At 37.0% G+C, this 18,568-nt stretch overlaps 1 protein-coding gene across 1 annotated transcript in view; it reads right to left on the bottom strand.

Moving 5' to 3' along the window:
• Nucleotides 1–18,568, bottom strand: part of ALG13 (ALG13 UDP-N-acetylglucosaminyltransferase subunit) — a 67,096-nt gene that overhangs the window by 22,810 nt on the left and 25,718 nt on the right. Inside the window, 11 exon segments of the mRNA XM_059911942.1 lie at nucleotides 4,635–4,755; nucleotides 5,124–5,280; nucleotides 5,474–5,584; nucleotides 6,153–6,399; nucleotides 7,172–7,299; nucleotides 8,324–8,424; nucleotides 8,750–8,814; nucleotides 10,522–10,630; nucleotides 11,933–12,008; nucleotides 14,152–14,314; nucleotides 14,515–14,596. Of these exon segments, the coding sequence (XP_059767925.1) occupies nucleotides 4,635–4,755; nucleotides 5,124–5,280; nucleotides 5,474–5,584; nucleotides 6,153–6,399; nucleotides 7,172–7,299; nucleotides 8,324–8,424; nucleotides 8,750–8,814; nucleotides 10,522–10,630; nucleotides 11,933–12,008; nucleotides 14,152–14,314; nucleotides 14,515–14,596 (1,360 nt within the window).

Raw genomic sequence — 18,568 nt, 5'->3', positions numbered from 1 at the left:
GGCCAGCACTTGCTTCTTTTCAAGTTTTATGGATATATGTTCAAAACTAAAATGTATACATCCTTGAAACAAGTGATCGAGCTTTCATACTACTCAACAGATATTAAAGCCAGAGACTGGCTGTAAACAGTGCAAATTTCTCCTTTGAAAATTCCCTTAGTTCTTAGAGTTCAGACAGACGTGAAAAACCCACTTGTGTCCAATTCTGGCGGTAGAGTATGGTGATTAACTTCACTGGCTCTGGAGTTAGGACTGTCTAGATTTGAATCCTAATTAACTATATCACTTTAGGCATGTTATTTAATCTTTGTGTCTTAATTTCTTCACTGTAAAACAGGGTTAACAGTACCTAGCTCATAGTGGGGTGAAAAGAACACAGCATGATGCTTGGCATATAGTAAATGGTGATTATAAAGTAATCTGAGTATAATAACCAATAGTTTGCTTAGGTGAATGTTAAAGGAATATGGCATGCTTCATCTGCTTTTCAGCCTGATTCAGGTAAATAATACATTTAGAATCAGTTTGTTCTCAGGAGATGGCTTACAGGACTGAAGTACTTTGCTCTAAGACTGCTACACCATTTAAATTCAGAGAACGTCAATCTTCAATTGGACAGTTTTCCAGCAAATAACACCCCAAAGGTCAAAACTGTATTGATTCTTAAACATGTCACTTATCCAACACACATGCAGGTAACCCCTCCAGACAACAGGATCTAAGGTGAGAACGAATATTTGGTTACTCTGAATATGCCACTATAGGTGAACAGTACATCTGAAGATACCCACTGTGCTAAAAGGAAAAGCAAAAGGGTCATCCTGAGTAAAAGAGCAGAGAGTACGCATACTCAGGCACATGCATGCACACTAAATTATTAGAAATATCTATTTTCTCCAACATAAGTAGCAGAAAGAAGAATATCACAAGAAAATACGTTGACCAGTAAGTCAAATCATTCAGACTGCCTCACACCTCCTTAATCCACCCAATTCCTCCAGAATTGTTTCAGTAGGCATATTTCATTTTACAGAAAAATGGTAAAAAATAAGCACACTCAATGATGAGAGGCACTGTAACAACTATAAAGGTCATGTATACATGCTTTGGAGTCAGATAAACTCAAATTCAAAATTGATCTCTGCCAGTCACAAAGGACCGCATATTGCATGATTCCTTTTATATGAAATGTCCAGAATAGGCAAAATCCATTAAGACAGAAAGCAGATTGATGGTTGCCTACCACTACGGGCAGCGGGAGGGTATGCTGGGGGGATAATGAGGAATGATGGCTAATGGGTACAGGGTTTCTTTTTCTAAAATTGATTGTGGTGATGTATGCAACTTTGTGACTATACTAAAAACCACTGAATTGCACTTTAAACACTGAATTGTACACGTGAGGTTAACTGTATAGTATGTAAATTATATCTAAATAAAGCTGTTATAAAAAGGATTAAATCTCTGCCACTTACCAAAGGTATGACTTTGGCCATGTCATTTACCCTTTGAACCTCAATTTCCTCATATAAAAAATAAAGAAGGGCTTCCCTGGTGGGAAGAACTGGTTAAGAATCCACCTGCCAATGCAGGGGCCAGGGGTTCGAGCCCTGGTCTGGGAAGATCCCACATGCCGCGGAGCAACTAAGCCCATGCGCCACAACTACTGAGCCTGCACTCTAGAGCCCGCGCACCTAGGGCCCATGCTCCACAACAAGAGAAGCCACCGCAATGAGAAGCCCATGCACTATAACGAAGAGTAGCCCCAGCTCACCGCAACTAGAGAAAGCCCACGCGCAGCAACAAAGACCCAATGCAGCCAAAAATAAATAAAAATAAAATAAATTTATTTAAAAAATTTTAATAAAAAAATAATAAATAAAATAAAGATACCACATTCCTGCAGCTCTACCCACCACCAGAGCCTCCCATCAAGCCTCTTAGATAGCCTCAACCACCAGAGGGCAGACAGCAGAAGCAAGAAAAACTACAATCCTGCCTGTGGACCAAAAACCACAGTTACAGAAAGATAGAGAAGATGAAAAGGCAGAGGACTATGTACCAGATGAAGGAACAAGAAAAAACCCCAGAAAAACAACTAAATGAAGTGGAGATAGGCAACCTTCCAGAAAAAGAATTCAGAATAATGATAGTGAAGATGATCCAGGACCTCAGAATAAGAATGGAGGCAAAGATTGAGAAGATGCAAGAAATCATTAACAAAGACCTAGAAGAATTAAAGAACAAACAAACAGAGATGACCAATACAATAACTGAAATGAAAACTACACTAGAAGGAATCAATAGCAGAATAACTGAGGCAGAAGAACGGATAAGTGACCTGGAACACAGAATGGTGGAATTCACTGCTGCGGAACAGACTAAAGAAAAAAGAATGAAAAGAAATGAAGACAGCCCAAGAGACCTCTGGGACAACATTAAACGAAACAACATTCACATTATAGGGGTCCCAGAAGGAGAAGAGAGAGAGAAAGGACCAGAGAAAATATTTGAAGAGATTATAGTCGAAAACTTCCCTAACATGGGAAAGGAAATAGCCACCCAAGTCCAGGAAGCACAGCGAATCCCATACAGGATAAACCCAAGGAGAAACATGCCAAGACACATAGTAATCAAATTGGCAAAAATTAAAGACAAAGAAAAATTATTGAAAGCTGCAAGGGAAAAATGACAAATAACATACAAGGGAACTCCCATAAGGTTAACAGCTGATTTCTCAGCAGAAACTCTGCAAGCCAGAAGGGAGTGGCATGATATACTTAAAGTGATGAAAGGGAAGAACCTACAACCAAGATTAATCTACCCGGCAAGGATCTCATTTAGATTTGATGGAGAAATCAAAAGCTTTACAGACAAGCAAAAGCTAAGAGAATTCAGCACCACCAAACCAGCTCTACAACAAATGCTAAAGGAACTTCTCTAAGTGGGAAACACAAGAGAAGAAAAGGACCTACAAAAACAAACCCAAAACAATTAAGAAAATGGTCATAGGAACATACATATCGATAATTACCTTAAACGTGAATGGATTAAATGCCCCAACCAAAAGACATAGACTGGCTGAATGGATACAAAAACAAGACCCATATATATATGCTGTCTACAAGAGACCCACTTTAGACCTAGGGACACATACAGACTGAAAGTGAGGGGATGGAAAAAGATATTCCATGCAAATGGAAATCAAAAGAAAGCTGGAGTAGCTATACTCATATCAGATAAAATAGACTTTAAAATAAAGAATGTTACAAGAGACAAGGAAGGACACTACATAATGATCCAGGGATCAATCCAAGAAGAAGATATAACAATTATAAATATATATGCACCCAACATAGGAGCACCTCAATACATAAGGCAACTGCTAACAGCTATAAAAGAGGAAATCGACAGTAACACAATAATAGTGGGGGACTTTAACACCTCACTTACACCAATGGACAGATCATCCAAAATGAAAATAAATAAGGAAACAGAAGCTTTAAATGATACAATAGACCAGATAGATTTAATTGATATATATAGGACATTCCATCCAAAAACAGCAGATTACACGTTCTTCTCAAGTGTGCACGGAACATTCTCCAGGATAGATCACATCTTGGGTCACAAATCAAGCCTCAGTAAATTTAAGAAAATTGAAATCATATCAAGCATCTTTTCTGACCACAATGCTATGAGATTAGAAATGAATTACAGGGGAAAAAAACGTAAAAAAGACAAACACATGGAGGCTAAACAATACGTTACTAAATAACCAAGAGATCACTGAAGAAATCAAAGAGGAAATAAAAAAATACCTAGAGACAAATGACAATGAAAACACGACGACCCAAAACCTATGGGATGCAGCAAAAGCAGTTCTAAGAGGGAAGTTTATAGCTATACAAGCCTACCTAAAGAAACAAGAAAAAGCTCAAGTAAACAATCTAACCTTACACCTAAAGAAACTAGAGAAAGAAGAACAAACAAAACCCAAAGTTAGCAGAAGGAAAGAAATCATAAAGATCAGAGCAGAAATAAATGAAATAGAAACAAAGAAAACAATAGCAAAGATCAATAAAACTAAAAGTTGGAAAAAAAAAAAAGATACCACATTCCTCAGAGCGATAAAGTATTATATTAAATTGTAAATATAATTGCTTAGTACAGTACATGGCCATTAGAACTCAATGAATAGTAATGTTTATAGATCAAGTAGATTTCTTTGGGCAACGAAATTATTTCATAGCAGTCTCATAAAATAAGAGTCACATGAAAAGCCTAAAATAGTTATACAAATGGTGAGGACAACATGAATAGTTCCTCACTAATAAAGAATAGATATTTTCCATACTGAAATCTCACCAAATCAAAACTCACTGAAGACCTATGCAGAGAGCTGAAAGTTTTAACAATGTAGTGGCCTACAGAAATAGAAGTCTGTCTTTCTGAAAAATACCAAGACATCTTCAAAAACCTAGCAAGCTCTGATACAAGAACTGATAACTCTTTCAAAATGAGTTGCCAGAACAGAGTGAGACTCCCCCCGCCAAACCAAAACTTTAGCCCTGTTGTGCTAATACCACAAGAATCATCTTTTAAAAAAATACTTAACTGGAACTGACACTCACCATTGTCACTCTGGCTATCACCTTCCTCTGAATTCAAAGTCTGTCTGCCTGAGCTATGTCCTCGACTTGCAACATAGTATCTCGAAGCAGCAGGAACCATTGTAGAGGGCCCTCCATGATTCTGTACCAAAGAGATACACACATACACATGCAGTTCTCCCTATATAGTCAGAGAAAAAGCTATAAATATTTTAAATTTACTTTAGAATCAAAAATATGTGAGGAAATAACGATCAAGAAAACAGAAAATTTTAACCCATACTTATATAGGCAAGATTATTTGTCCACCTCTACTCTTCCTCTATAAGAACAGGTTAAAAAAAACATTCTCTCCAATTTTTAAAAGCTCTAAGATGAAAACTCATGTTTTCCAGGAGGGGCTTTATTTGGTCATTTGTAAAACAGCTAAAATGTATCCATATTACCTTCACTTAAAAAAGTACAATAAAAAAGTAAATAGCTTTTTGAGTAAAATTTTGACCTACTTACAGGTAAAGTTGGATAAGCAGTCTCATCCCCTTCTTCAACTTCATAATAAGTAATGGTTTCTTCCAAGCCCCTGGGCATCTGTCCATTCTCTGGAACAAAGCTAAACTGGCACTCCTTATTCATACAATGCATCTGGCGGTGACTACGTCTAAAGGAACTTAAGTAGTTTGTAGAATGAGAAGGGGAAAAAAAGATAAAATATGGTAGTAACTTGTTTCTAATTTCTAAATAACAGTTCAAACATCTCCATGTTGACACTTTAAAAAAAATTTAGTCCATATATTTACTGCACAGCAACAAAGTCAGACTCACTCATTTTCTCTAACTTTCAACACTTAAAATTCACTTACCGAGATCTATAGAAGTTATCATAGCTCTGGCAGCACCTTTTACCTGGGCCAGGGTAAAAACCAACTTTAGGGCCTGCCATGTTGTGCCTGTTTATAAAGCGAGGTGAATCCCTAAGAATAAAGGGGGAAAAAAACCAGAACTCTTTATTTACTAGTGCTTGAGTAGTCAGTCTTCGTAGTTAAATTAACATATCCTTCTAAAAATGACCAAATAGAAAGAGCTTTGCTTTCCTCACTACTGACATTAGGCCTATTCATTTTTTTAAAATTGCAGTATAGTTGCTTTACAATGTTGTGTTAATTTCTGCTGTACAGCAAAGTGATTCAGTTATACATATACATATATTCTTTTTTTATGTTCTTTACCAGTATGGTTTGGCCTATTCATTATTGACACAGTGCCATATACATGGCACTCAGCTTGATGGCATTCTATCTTCTAGGATTTCTTCAACTGCTCCATCATATTTTCCTAGACTATGAGAATGCAAATCTTCAATAAATTTGACAAGAATTTAAGTATACATCAGTTCCATCCTCTACGCTCCCTTCAGGCAGAGATTATAAAAGAAATCTAAACTATTAAGATATTTCTAAATTCTACTGTAATTCTGCCCAGGAATTATTTCCAATGTCTAAACAGAGATGTACATTATCTTCAAAGTCAGTTAAGACCTACCTGGGCATCCCATATCCCTGACCTTGTCCCGGAGATGAATGTTCAGGATGAAAATGTTCATTAGACATAACACCGTCAGCTGTCTGTGAGTAGTGCATTGGAGAGTCATGCTCATAATGCATACTGTGCTGAAGCCTGGGTGGGAAGAAGGGGTCTCCCCTGCTGTAAGCCATAGTCATATAAACCTCTTTCTCTCTAATTTTCTTGAACATCTTCCTCCGTTGCTTCATGTCCATCTCTGACATAGCTTTCAAGCAAACAAAGAAGTAATAAGCAATAAGCTTCAAAACCAAAGCAAAAGGTCCAGTGTCTCCCACAAATGTCTAAGACTCTCAGATGTTTTACTTAGGAAAACCATATGAATACAGGGAAGGAACTTCTGTATTTTCAAAGGATGTACTAGGTCTTTCATTTGGAAGGGCAAAACCAGCAAGTAACTTCTGTATCAATGGACATCTCAGCACTACCTTTAGTATAGGCAACTTTGGTCATCAAAACATAGAGTCAGTCATCCAGTCATCTATGTTACTGTTATCCAAAAAATTATGTCTATTAATAGACATATTAATATGGTTGCTTCCAGCTTCTCTGGCTGCTTCCATGAGGTGTTTTCCTAGTTCTTTGAGAAATCTTTTCCCTTCAAGTTTTAGAATTTAAAATCCACTCCACCTTAAGCTTAAACAAAGTCACCTAAACAGTAGTTCTCAGCCAGGGACAATCTTGCCCCTCCCCTTCTTGAGGCACATTTGGCAGTGTCTGGAGACATTTTTGGTCGCCATAACTTGGGGAAGGATGCTGCTGGCGTCTAGTAGATAGAGACCAGGGATGCTGCTAAGCACCCTACAATGCACAGGACAGCTCCCTACAATGAAGTATTAGCCATCCTAAAAAGTCAGTAGTGCTGAAGTTGAGAAACTCTAACCCAGAATAAAACTTAACGTTCCAGCTTTTTTTTTTTTTTTTAAAGTGCAATGTAGGTAAATACAAGAGGAAAATAATAAAACCTTCAGCATACAAACCCATTTCTGGGACACAGTCCCAGGAAATTTTCTGGTAATCTCTTCCTTTCCTACTGGGTGTAACATTCCAGGCAGGAACAGGTGTCACTTGGGTAACTGGTTTTAAGTTAGCCAGTGGAACAACATGCCTTAAAGGTAAAGATACCACCATTAAGCCATTGCAACACAGACTTAATTCTCATTTGATACATATACCCGATCCCTCCTGCTTCATTTTCAAGTGTTTTCTACTTAAACCTGTTAACACTAGCTTCCTCATTGAGGTTTTCTTTTTATGTTAGAAAACCTAAGAGCAGTTTGTACAATTTCACAGCTGTCTGTAGCACATATCATGCTCAGGAGGAAAGACTGTGGTAGACTAATTTACAAATATTTGTTGCCTCTCCTTGAAGAAGGACTATATTTTCTCACCCCATTGACTTCAGGCTTAGTTATGTAACCTATTTTGGCCAGTAAAATGTGAGCAGATGCTTTAAAAACCAGCACACGGTTTGTCATGTTTTCATTTTTTCCCTGCCTGTGATCATGGTAGCATACGTCTGGATAGAGCCGTTGTCAACCTGGGTCCCCTTTGCTGACCTACTATGAACATGCTAAATGAGCAAGAAATGAACTTTAAGTTGCCAAGAGTCTTTGGTTGTTAGGGCAGCATAACCTACTTTAATGGTTCTCAAAGTGGACCAACAGCATTAGCATCACCTGGAAACTTGTTAGAAGTTCAAATTCTTGGGCCCCACCACAAACGTACTAAATCAAACTTTGGGGATGGAGCTCATCAATCTGTATTTTAACAAGCTCTCCAGGTAATTCTGGGGTATGTTAAAGTTTGAGAACAGATGGACTAGCCTATCTTGATATTGGCAGAGGCTCAGTTAGCAAACTAGCTTTCCAGTTAGTATAGTTTTATATCAGAATTCTGTTGTACTTAGTATTTCTAATAAGTTGGCTGTTACCCAGGATTTTGAAACTTATGCATAGATATACTGAAATTTCACACTTCACCATATGCTTTTACAACTCACGATAAGTCATCTTAGGCCAGTACCAGATATAACTCTGGTTCTCTTACTAGCATCCTGGTAATTCTCAATATTACAAAAAGGCATCAAAAGCCAAAGATTTTAGTAATTCAACAAATTATTATATTCTTACTTTTCTGCCAATTCTTCAATGAAGACTGTTACAGAATTTCTTCCATTTCCAACTTCCTGAATATGAGCATTATAATATCTTCCACCTGATTCCAAGTGAACCTGAAAGAGGGGAAGAGACAGTAAGAACAAATCTAGTCTCAAGTCAGATCTGGCTTTTGCCAAACAAAAACACTACTTCTCCTCCCAAATGGAGTTCAGTATCTACTTATTAAAGCAGTTGATAATCAACACTGCCAGTTCAGTTCAATGGAGGCAGCACATGCTGAAACAGCGTTACATCTAATCACAAGTTTGTAATTAAAATTTAACCAAACATTAAAAAAATTCCTAGCATTTTGTAAATTAGTTTTGTTGAACTCATATTAATGACTAAAACCACAATCTCAGAAAAACAAATTACTGATTCTTTAAAGAAGGAACTAACCTGACATTTGTCTCCCACATAGTACTGTCTCCCAGAACACTCCATATAATCAGATTTTTGAAGTTCTATGAAAAGAAAATGAAGATTCAAGCTCAACCGAACTGGTTCCTTTGCTGTTTTACATCATTTCATTTTCTAATTTACTTTTACCACAGTGTTTTTGACAATGCTACCACTATAAGCTAAAATCTGGAGGGAAAATGTCCTAAAGGGTCATTCCATCACTCTTGATGGGTTATTTCTGTGGTCAATTTAAGGAGACCTGCCAGAATAGTTCTGTGCTATAAAACACAAATAGGTGTAAGAGAGTGTCATGGACATATATACACTACCAAATGTAAAATAGATAGCTAGTGGGAAGCAGCCACATAGCACAGGGAGATCAGCCCGGTGCTTTGTGACCACCTAGAGGGGTGGGATGGGGAGAGTGGGAGGGAGGGAGATGCAAGAGGGAAGAGATATGGGAACATATTGTATGTGTATAACTGATTCACTTTGTTATAAAGCAGAAGCTAACACACCATTGTAAGGCAATTATACTTCAATAAAGATGTTTAAAAAAAAAAAACACAAATAGGTGGAAATTGGGAGGTTGTAATCTTAGAGTTGGTCATATACCAACAAGGTACAGTTTGAAAGTAACACACTTCAATTTTTTTAAAAAAGGAAAAAAAAACCCCACTGTGTAGCTTCTTCAAAGCAATACAGTTTACCCTTGAACAATACGGGTTTGAACTGCATGTATCCACTCATATGCGGATTTTTTTCAATAGTATTACAAGTACCGAGGTTGTTGAATCCGAGGATGTAGAACTGAGGATACAGAGGAACTGGGAATACTGAGGGCCGACTACAAATTATATCTGGATTTTCAACTGCTTAGGAGGTCAGCAGCCCTAACCCCCGCATTGTTCAAGGATCAACTGTGTTTTTATTGTGTTCCACAAGGTATTAACCTCAGGATATTAACACAATTTGTGTTCCACAGGTATTAACCTCATTCTAGATTATTAACTATACCTAGGTTCACCACCGAGGTTCAAGGAGTTGAATATGAAACATTAAAGGCTACCTTGATGGCAGAACTTTAAGACCTACTTTGATCAACTTAGTTACCTTATAAGGGGAGAGAAACAATTACTTATTTCAAGGGTTGGCAAACTTTCTCTGTAAAGAGCCATACAGTAAATATTTTAAAGTTTGTGGGCCATACAGACTCTTGCAATTATTCAAGTCTGTCATAAAACTTTATGGACACTTAAAATTGAATTTCATATAGTTTTCATGTATCACAATATACTGTTCTTTTAATTTTTCCCTGCCAATTAAAAATATAAAAACCATTCTTAGCTCACAGACCATACAAAAACAGGTGGCAGATTGGATTTGATTCACAGGTCATAGTTTGCGAACACCTGACCTATTCATCTATCAGTGAGGGCAGTCTTGACACATTAAACTTAAGATGAACTTATTTCCACTTACAAGTTTCTGGTACTCTTAAAGTTATCTAAAGACACACAGTCTTTGCACAGTTGAAGTCCCTGATGAACATCAGACTCTCAAAGATCCCTCCCCCAGTTCTAAACCTATTTGTTTCCTCCTTTGGATGTAAATCATGTATTGAATAGGCTAAAAAGTACCATATAAACATATAAAAGTGTTTTTTTTTTTATAACAGTGGTTTGAAAACACCTCTTATTAAAAAAATTTGCAAAATTATTCTCCTAGATCTGTCAGGATTCAAAAATATCCTGTTGATGTTTCATTACCTCTTTTGCTGTCCAGCCAAACATCAAATTCTACATTACGATAGATTGCTGGATCCAGGGCTTTGAGCACCTTATAAGGGAAGAGCATCTTTGGTGGATTTTCTGGAGACTAAAACAAAAATAATCATGCTACAAACTCACCATCCTTAAGTCTTCCTTCTATGAAGAAGGAAGAAATAAGGTTCTTTTCTTCCTTTTTTAAAACTATGTACATATAGGCCTTTCCTTCTTTATTAAAAGAAATAGGACTTCCCTGGTGGCGCAGTGGTTAAGAATCCACCTGCCAATGCAGAGGACATGGGTTCGAGCCCTGGTCCGGGAAGATCCCACACGCATCGGAGCAGCTAAGCCCATGTGCCACAACTACTGAAGCCTGCGCGTCTGGAGCCTGAGCCTGTGCTCCGCAACAAGAGAAGCCCCAGCAATGAGAAGACTGCGCACCGCAACAAAGAGTAGCCCCGCTCACCACAACTAGAGAAAGCCCGCGCACAGCAACGAAGACCCAACACAGCCTAAATAAATAAATAAATCTTCATTAAAAAAAAATAAAAGCCGCAATAAATTTTACTGTGTTTTTTTAAAATCAGGAGTCTAAATAAGCAATATGCAGAAATCTAAAAGGTTATAGATGGCAGAAGGGAAATATTGTCTAAAGCAGCCAATAACTCAGGAGATACATATATCAATGCAACACAGACCAGAATTAAAGATTCAGTCAGGGCTATTCAACAAGTCTCATCTTGATATGCATACAGAGGTGCAAGTGTTTCTGTACCCTAGACACCTAGACAAATCTGAAAAGGCTACTTCATTTTGGTCAAAATCTGCTACAATTTCCAAAAGAATTATCTTTTTCTTCTGCTTTCCTAGAATTTCATGGTATTCCATACTGTTTCCAAATTACCAGCACTTGGGGACATACACAGAGATTGTTCTAGTAGTATCTGCCCTATTTAGCTAGTCTCAAACTGAAGGTCTGCTTGATTTTAGACCTATACAGGTGGTAAAATTCCTCCTGTTTCTCCAACTAGGATTACTACCTATTTTCTGAGTAAAATAGGAATAAACCTTACTCTCTTTAATGACAAAAAGAAACCTCAGCATCAGAAGATTGATTACAAACTAAATATCTATTGGGTTTCTAATATTACTTTAACTTGAAAACAGCAGGTTCTGAAATTTCTCAAGTGTTCAGAGTTAGCTTTGAAAAAAATTTACAATTCCATAGGAACAAAAATTCAGAGAACATTAAGCACACATTTTACATTTCAGATCAAGACTTACACGAAGGAACACATCAGCTCTTCCCCCACCCCATATAACTAAAATGGACCATCTGACCTTAACTAGTTTAAGTTATGATACTGCAAGCCAAGATTATGAAAATTCTTTGCCCTAGAAGATCTCAAACCTTTGCTTCTTCTGTTCCTTGATTGTACCCCTCTGGTATATTTTCAACATTGCAGCGGGCATCGCACTCTTCAGTCCTAATTGAAAAGATTTAGAACAAAGAGCTTTATATAAATGCAGTAGCTAAGTCTTAAGTCTAATGACTATACCACCATCTAGTGGTAAAGTAGCTCAGTTCTAAATATGAGGCAAATACTTTTTCATCCCAGCATTTACATTTATGCTGCCTTTTTTTAAGTACGTGCTACAAATACCTCCTATATTTCATACCTCCTGTGGGGACACAATCTTAAGATGGTCACTATGATCCCCACCCTCCTGGTGTTCACACTCTTGTATGATTTCCCTCCAAGTTTGCGTCTAACCAATAGACAGGATGTATATCATTACACTATATAAGAATGTAGTGCCTGTCTTGCTGATCTCTCTCTCTTGCTGACCATAAGGAAGCAAGCAGACATGTTCACCAACCCCATGCAGCAAGGAGCTGAAGGTTATTCTGGCTGACAGCCAACAAAAAGCTGAAGTTCTCAGTCCTACAGCTGCAAGGAACTGAATACTACCAAGAACCATGTGGATCCTTCCCCAAAGCTCCAGATGAGAACTCAATCTTGGCTAAAACCCTCATTACATTCTTGTGAGATCCTCAGCAGAAGACCCGGATAAGCTATGCCCAGATTCCTAACCCACACAAATTATGAGATAAGAATGTTGTTTTAAGCTGCCAAGTTTGTGGAAATATTGTTACGCAGCAACAGATAACTAATACACCCTGCCTTCCTACTACTTTAGTTTCTGTAAGCCTCAAGTTAAGACAAATAATCAGTGAAGAATGAAGCAACTTCTACCCTGATATATATAGTTGCCACCCCCCGTGCCCCGCATTCCCTGATACAGTCATCCCTCGGTATCCATGAGGGATTGGGTCCAGGACCCCTGGCAGATATCTAAGTACTCAAGTTTCTCAAGTCCCTCACGGTCAGCCTTCCACCACCCCAGGTTCTGCATCTGGATCAGGAGGGCCGACTGTAAGTTTTTTTAAAAAACCCTCTTTATCAAAAAAAAAAAAAAAGCATTAAACATTCAAGAAATAGAACTGCAAGACAACAAAAAGACAAGGTTATATCTGACTAGCATCAAGCCTATCTGAATTTCCAGACAGAAGAATCAGGGAGAAATATAAGACAACACCTACTTTATTATCTCAAAGTTTTTGACTAAATCTGTTCAATAATAGCTGCTTCCTCAGAGGTCACAATGTATACTCCTAGTGAGTACCAAAAGCAGACACTAAAAGCTCCTAAAACTCCCCTTTAGCCTGAGAGATTCTCTTCTACTAGCTGGATGTATGTGTAAAGTAACCACTTTGAACCTCAGTTACCATCTACAAAATGATGGTGCTGGTTTAGAATCAAGTTTTTTTCCCTCAAAGTGTGGTCCATGGCCTACCTCTATCAGACTACTTTGGTGTACCTGTTTAAAAAGTAGATATCTGGCCCTACTCTGACCTCCAATTTTGAAGGGAGGCCCCAAAATCTGCCTTTCTAACAAGCGCCCTAAGTAATTCATATATAAGTTTGAGAATCATGGGATTATAGTTCCAAAGTCTCTTCTAGCAATTAAAAAACAGATTCTGGAGTCAGACTTGAGATATGTGTCAGGAGGGGGAAATTTCCCCCCTACCCCTCTTGAGTTCTTGTGGCTGGACTAATAATAAAGTTGACACAAGACAGGTTAATAGGAGGAAAAAAAAAAAAACTGATTCTGACTTGGACCAAACCCCCGAAGCCTGAGCATTTCGCATGCAACATATCTTTTGGTAAAACTTCTCTTCCCCCATTAAAAAATGTATATCCCTGTACATACAAGTATACATATATACATACAGGTGTGTGTATATACAGTTGGCCCCTTCATTTCAGCAGGTTCCACATCCACAGATTCAACCAGCCACGGATGGAACTGGTTGAATCTGTGGACGCAGAACCCATGGATATGGAGAGGGCCAACTGCACATACTACACTGTTTTATATGAGGGACTTGAGCATCAAGCATTTTGGTGCTTGCAGGGGTCCTGGCACCAATCCTCCGCCAATGTCAAGAGATGACTGTATATAAATACATTGTCTAAGTCATAAGCTTGCCAGGTCCCTTCCACGTTCAAATGATACACAGAAACATGATGATCTTGTAGTTGACATCCCCTTTCCCTTTATTACCTATCCGGAGTTGAACTCTTGTAGTCAATATGGACATCCCCACTGCTAGTCACAGCATTGTTCCTGTTCTTCTTCGAACTACTTCGAAACAACTCAACTGCAGTCTTCAACTCTTCTTCATCCACAACAAACACATCTTTATAGAGAATTTCATATAATACAGCTAAAGGAAAAAATGACCAAAACTCCAATTGTCAAAGTAAGAATTTTTATAACAATGTGAAAATAGCTATAACCCAGTATACAAATTCAATAGGTACCAACAAAGTTTTAAAAGAGCTATTTATGGTGGGCCCCTCAATTTAAAGATCGGCAACAAATCATCTGAAAGCACACCCAAACATTTATAAAGCCTTCACATGCCTTGACAAACAGCTGCACTTGACTGAAATTGTTTTGAGTACACTGAATCGTAATGACCATTACTTGAATAGCAGAGTAGAATCTGAAGAAAAGAAAAACACATAGAACAATTAAGTGAATGTTAGACATCTTACAACCATGAAATACTTGAAATTAAGTTGCTAATCAGAAATTGATAAACTAAATGAATTTGTTTAAAAAAAGTGACTTTCAGATTCTACATATGTGATATCATACAGTATTTGTCTTTCTCTGTTTGACTTATTTCACTTAGCGTACATGTCAATCAAATCTCAATAAGGCTGGGGAAAAAGTGAGTTTAAAATCCAAATACAGATAAATGAAAGCTGTATGCCATAAACAGATTTTCTTGACAGTGACTTTTATTTATTTATTTTTTAAATTTTTTTAATAAGCGAAAAGAATCTGAAAAAAAATATATGTACAACTAAATTACCCCGCTGCACACCTGCAACTAACACAACACTGCAAACCAACCACACTTCAATTAAAAAAAAAGATAGTTTTCCAAAGTGGTTGTGCAATTTATATTCATACTAGCAGTATATTAGTTTTAGTTACTCCAGGTTCTTGACATAATTTTCCATCCTTTTTTATTTTTGTTAATTGTTTGGGAGTTGTTTTTGTAGTTCTTTTTGGTTCCTTTCTTCTTCTGCTCTCTTCCCTTATGAGCTGATGACTTTCTTTAGTGTTACATTTGGATTCTTTTCTCTATTATGTGTGTGTATCTATTACAGATTTCTAGTTTGTGGTTAGCATGAGATTTATACATAGCAATCTCTCTCTCTCTCTCTCTCTCTCTCTATATATATATATATATATTTACACGTGATTATTTTAAACTGCTGATCTCTTAATTTCAAATGCATTTTATCAACCCTGCATTTTTACTCTCCTTCCCTCACGATTACTGTTTGTGACATCATATTTTACATCTTTTTTGTGTATCCCTTAATGCTTATTGTGGATACAGATATTTTACTATTTTTGTCTTTTAACCTTCTTATCATCTTTGTACGTGGTTGACTTCCAAAAAGATGTGGTACATGTATACAATGGAATATTACTCAGCCATAAAAAAGAATGAAATAATGCCATTTGCAGCAACATGAATGGACCTAGAGATTATCATGCTAAGGGAGGTAAGACAGTGACTTTTAAATGTCAAGATTAAAATCACGCTAAGGCAACACTGTGAGCCTCAATCACATTCCTGATAATATACCAAACAAGTCCTGATTTACAAATTTGCAAAAGATGGGAACTTTTACACATTGAGCAAATAGAATAGGAAGCCTAACAGAAGTCAAACGACCCAGCTTAACTTCTAAAAATGGAGAAAACAGGTCAAATACCCAAATACCCCAAACTTAGACTATGGGGGGAGGAATTTCATTCAATTTATTCAAAATGTTATCTACTATATTGAATAGCAATATATCAATATGCTATATATAGGAGACTTCCTTAAAGAATTGAGGCACTGAGATGGCTATAAAATGAGTTAATTTCTTAGCTGATTCCTTCAATCTCTAGTTTTTTCAAACGACATTCGAAGGCCAGGCTTACTAACCAAATTATTTCAGTAAAAATGCTCCCTGGCTCCATGTGATGAAATCTGTTTATATAAAAGGTCCAAAACCTTTTTGAATTTTTCTTCAAAAACCTCTGTCTTGTGTAAGGGACGTAATCCCTAGTGATTAAGTCTATTTCATTTTGAAGCCAACTCTGGAAACAACCTGAGGTACCAAAGACAATTCTCTGTGATCTATGAGAGGATAGTGCCACCAAGTTTCCTTGGCAGAAAATTATCTTAAGCACTCTTTTTTCTACTTTCCTACAATACCCTGGGCTAACTTCTCCCAATGAACAAGTTCTCTGACCGCAGGTCTATTATTCTTCCCTAGTCTTTTTTTGCAATCACAACTCTATCAGTATAATCCATTTCAAAGTACTGAGAGGGAGTATCAAGCTAAAGTAACCCACAATAAAGTTTAAGTTGCAAAGTTTCACCCGCCCCCAAGGGGTATTTGCATTTAAGAGGAGTTTATTAATCTAAAAGAACAGTGAGCAGATTTGAGCTGAGAAGCCTTTTGTACTTTGGACTAGAAGAACTGGGAACTCCAGCAAAGAAAGGTTAATAACCAGAGGCAGTTAGTAAGGATTAGTTAAAGGAACCCAGCTAACCAGAACTGATGACTAAATAAGCAGGAAAGAAAACAAAGATGAGTATACAATTTCTCTATTGAAGTAGCAAGAAGTTCTATTTTGATTGGAAGAGGCAAAACTAAGCATGATAGCTTTTATGTTCCTGGTGGTATCTCAACATAAAATAATTGTTTTCTCATACATACTTGTAGGTGGTGTGTTTGTTGGGGGTGGGAAGGTGGGATGTAATGGCAGTAAACTAGTTAAAAATGAGGTAGATCTATATTACTGATGGGGATAAATATCTGAAAAGAACAAGTGACAGAATGTTAAGCATGAGCCCATCTACATAAAAAATAATAAATGAATAAATACAAAGAGAATGAAATTGGGATACCCACCCAAACTTAATAGCTGTTACTTTGAAGCACATGAGATTGAAGAGCATGAACAGAAACTTGACTTTTCACTCTACATTTCCAGATACAGGTTTCATTTTGTTTTAAATATAGTGTTTTTCTACTCTTTCTAGATAGAACAAATTGGCTGAGTGAAAATGGCTAGTTTCCAGTAGCATTCACTTTGACACTGGATAACTATGTAAAATGCAGAGTTAAGTCAGCTAAAAAGGTGAAAGGTACTAGGGTGAACATTAGGTATTTATTTCTTTGAAAATTTGCTCTAAAATATATTTTATGCAAAGCTTATTAATAATGTTCACTGCTTTTAATAAAGTCATTTTTGAAAATACAAACAATTCAAATATAAATCTTAGGAGCCTGAACTGATACAGCAACTAAGTTTTAGGCAAAGCAAGGTGTCACACAACAAAAGTACCTTGCTGCCACCTGGCTCTTCCATACTTAAATTTCAATATAAACTAACATTCGCTTTGTACATTCCCAAATCAGACATGTATACAGTATCCTGTGCAATGCAAATACCCAACTGCTGATAAGTATTAGCTCTATATATATGTATGGATGAGACTTACACATGATATTCTCATGGCTGCCCACACTAAAAAGGTCTTACATTTTTGTATTCTTATGGTTCCCAATGGGTGATGTTTTCCCCTTAATTAGCTCAAAAATATCTCTGTAAAATGTATAAGACTCATTTGAAAACAGAGCTGTATAATTATAGGAACTAGGTGGTAGGTATATGGATGTTCACTATACAAGTCTTATAATTTCTCTCTGTATGAAAATTTTCAGAATAAAATGTTGGAGAAAAAAATTAACTGCAGGTTTAAAGGTTCCTGGTAAAGATCTAACTGTCTAAATCTCATCTCAGACAATGCTGTGTACAGTTGCTAAAACACAATAGCTAACACGCCTCTTCCTCAAACAAGTCTGATTATGTCACACCTTTGCTTAAAAACTCTGAATTGTTTAGGGACAATTATACTAATGTCTGAATTTACTTTGAAATACATCAAAACTTAAGATGGATTGATGAATGGATAGAGGGGCGGTTAGATATGTGACAAACAAGGATATTAAATATCAGCAGTGGACTAAGTGGTGGGCTTATGGATGCTCAATGTAAAATTCTTTTAGCTTTTCTGTATGTTTGAAAAACCTTCATAATAAAATATTGGAAAAAAGCTTCAACTGACTATTCTGTACAATGAAAAGCCAAATTATTGGCCTCACCTACTACATCCCTCTAGCCTATCTTTTCAGAACTGTCTTCCCCCCATCCAGCTACTTGGGTTTCAAAGGGTCTCTTGCCTCTATGCCTTTGCATATAGTGTTTCCTCTGAAGAGACTGCCCTTTATACTTGTTAGACTCATTTTTTTTTAATACTCCACTTAAATGTCACAACCACCATGAAACTTTCTAAACTCCCTAAAGCACAGTGAAGGGCTTTTTCTTATAT

This window comes from Balaenoptera ricei, chromosome X, assembly GCF_028023285.1.
Source record: "Balaenoptera ricei isolate mBalRic1 chromosome X, mBalRic1.hap2, whole genome shotgun sequence".
Lineage (NCBI taxonomy): Eukaryota > Metazoa > Chordata > Mammalia > Artiodactyla > Balaenopteridae > Balaenoptera > Balaenoptera ricei.
Note: the sequence above shows the minus strand (reverse complement) of the source record. Positions and strands in the feature narration are given on the sequence as shown.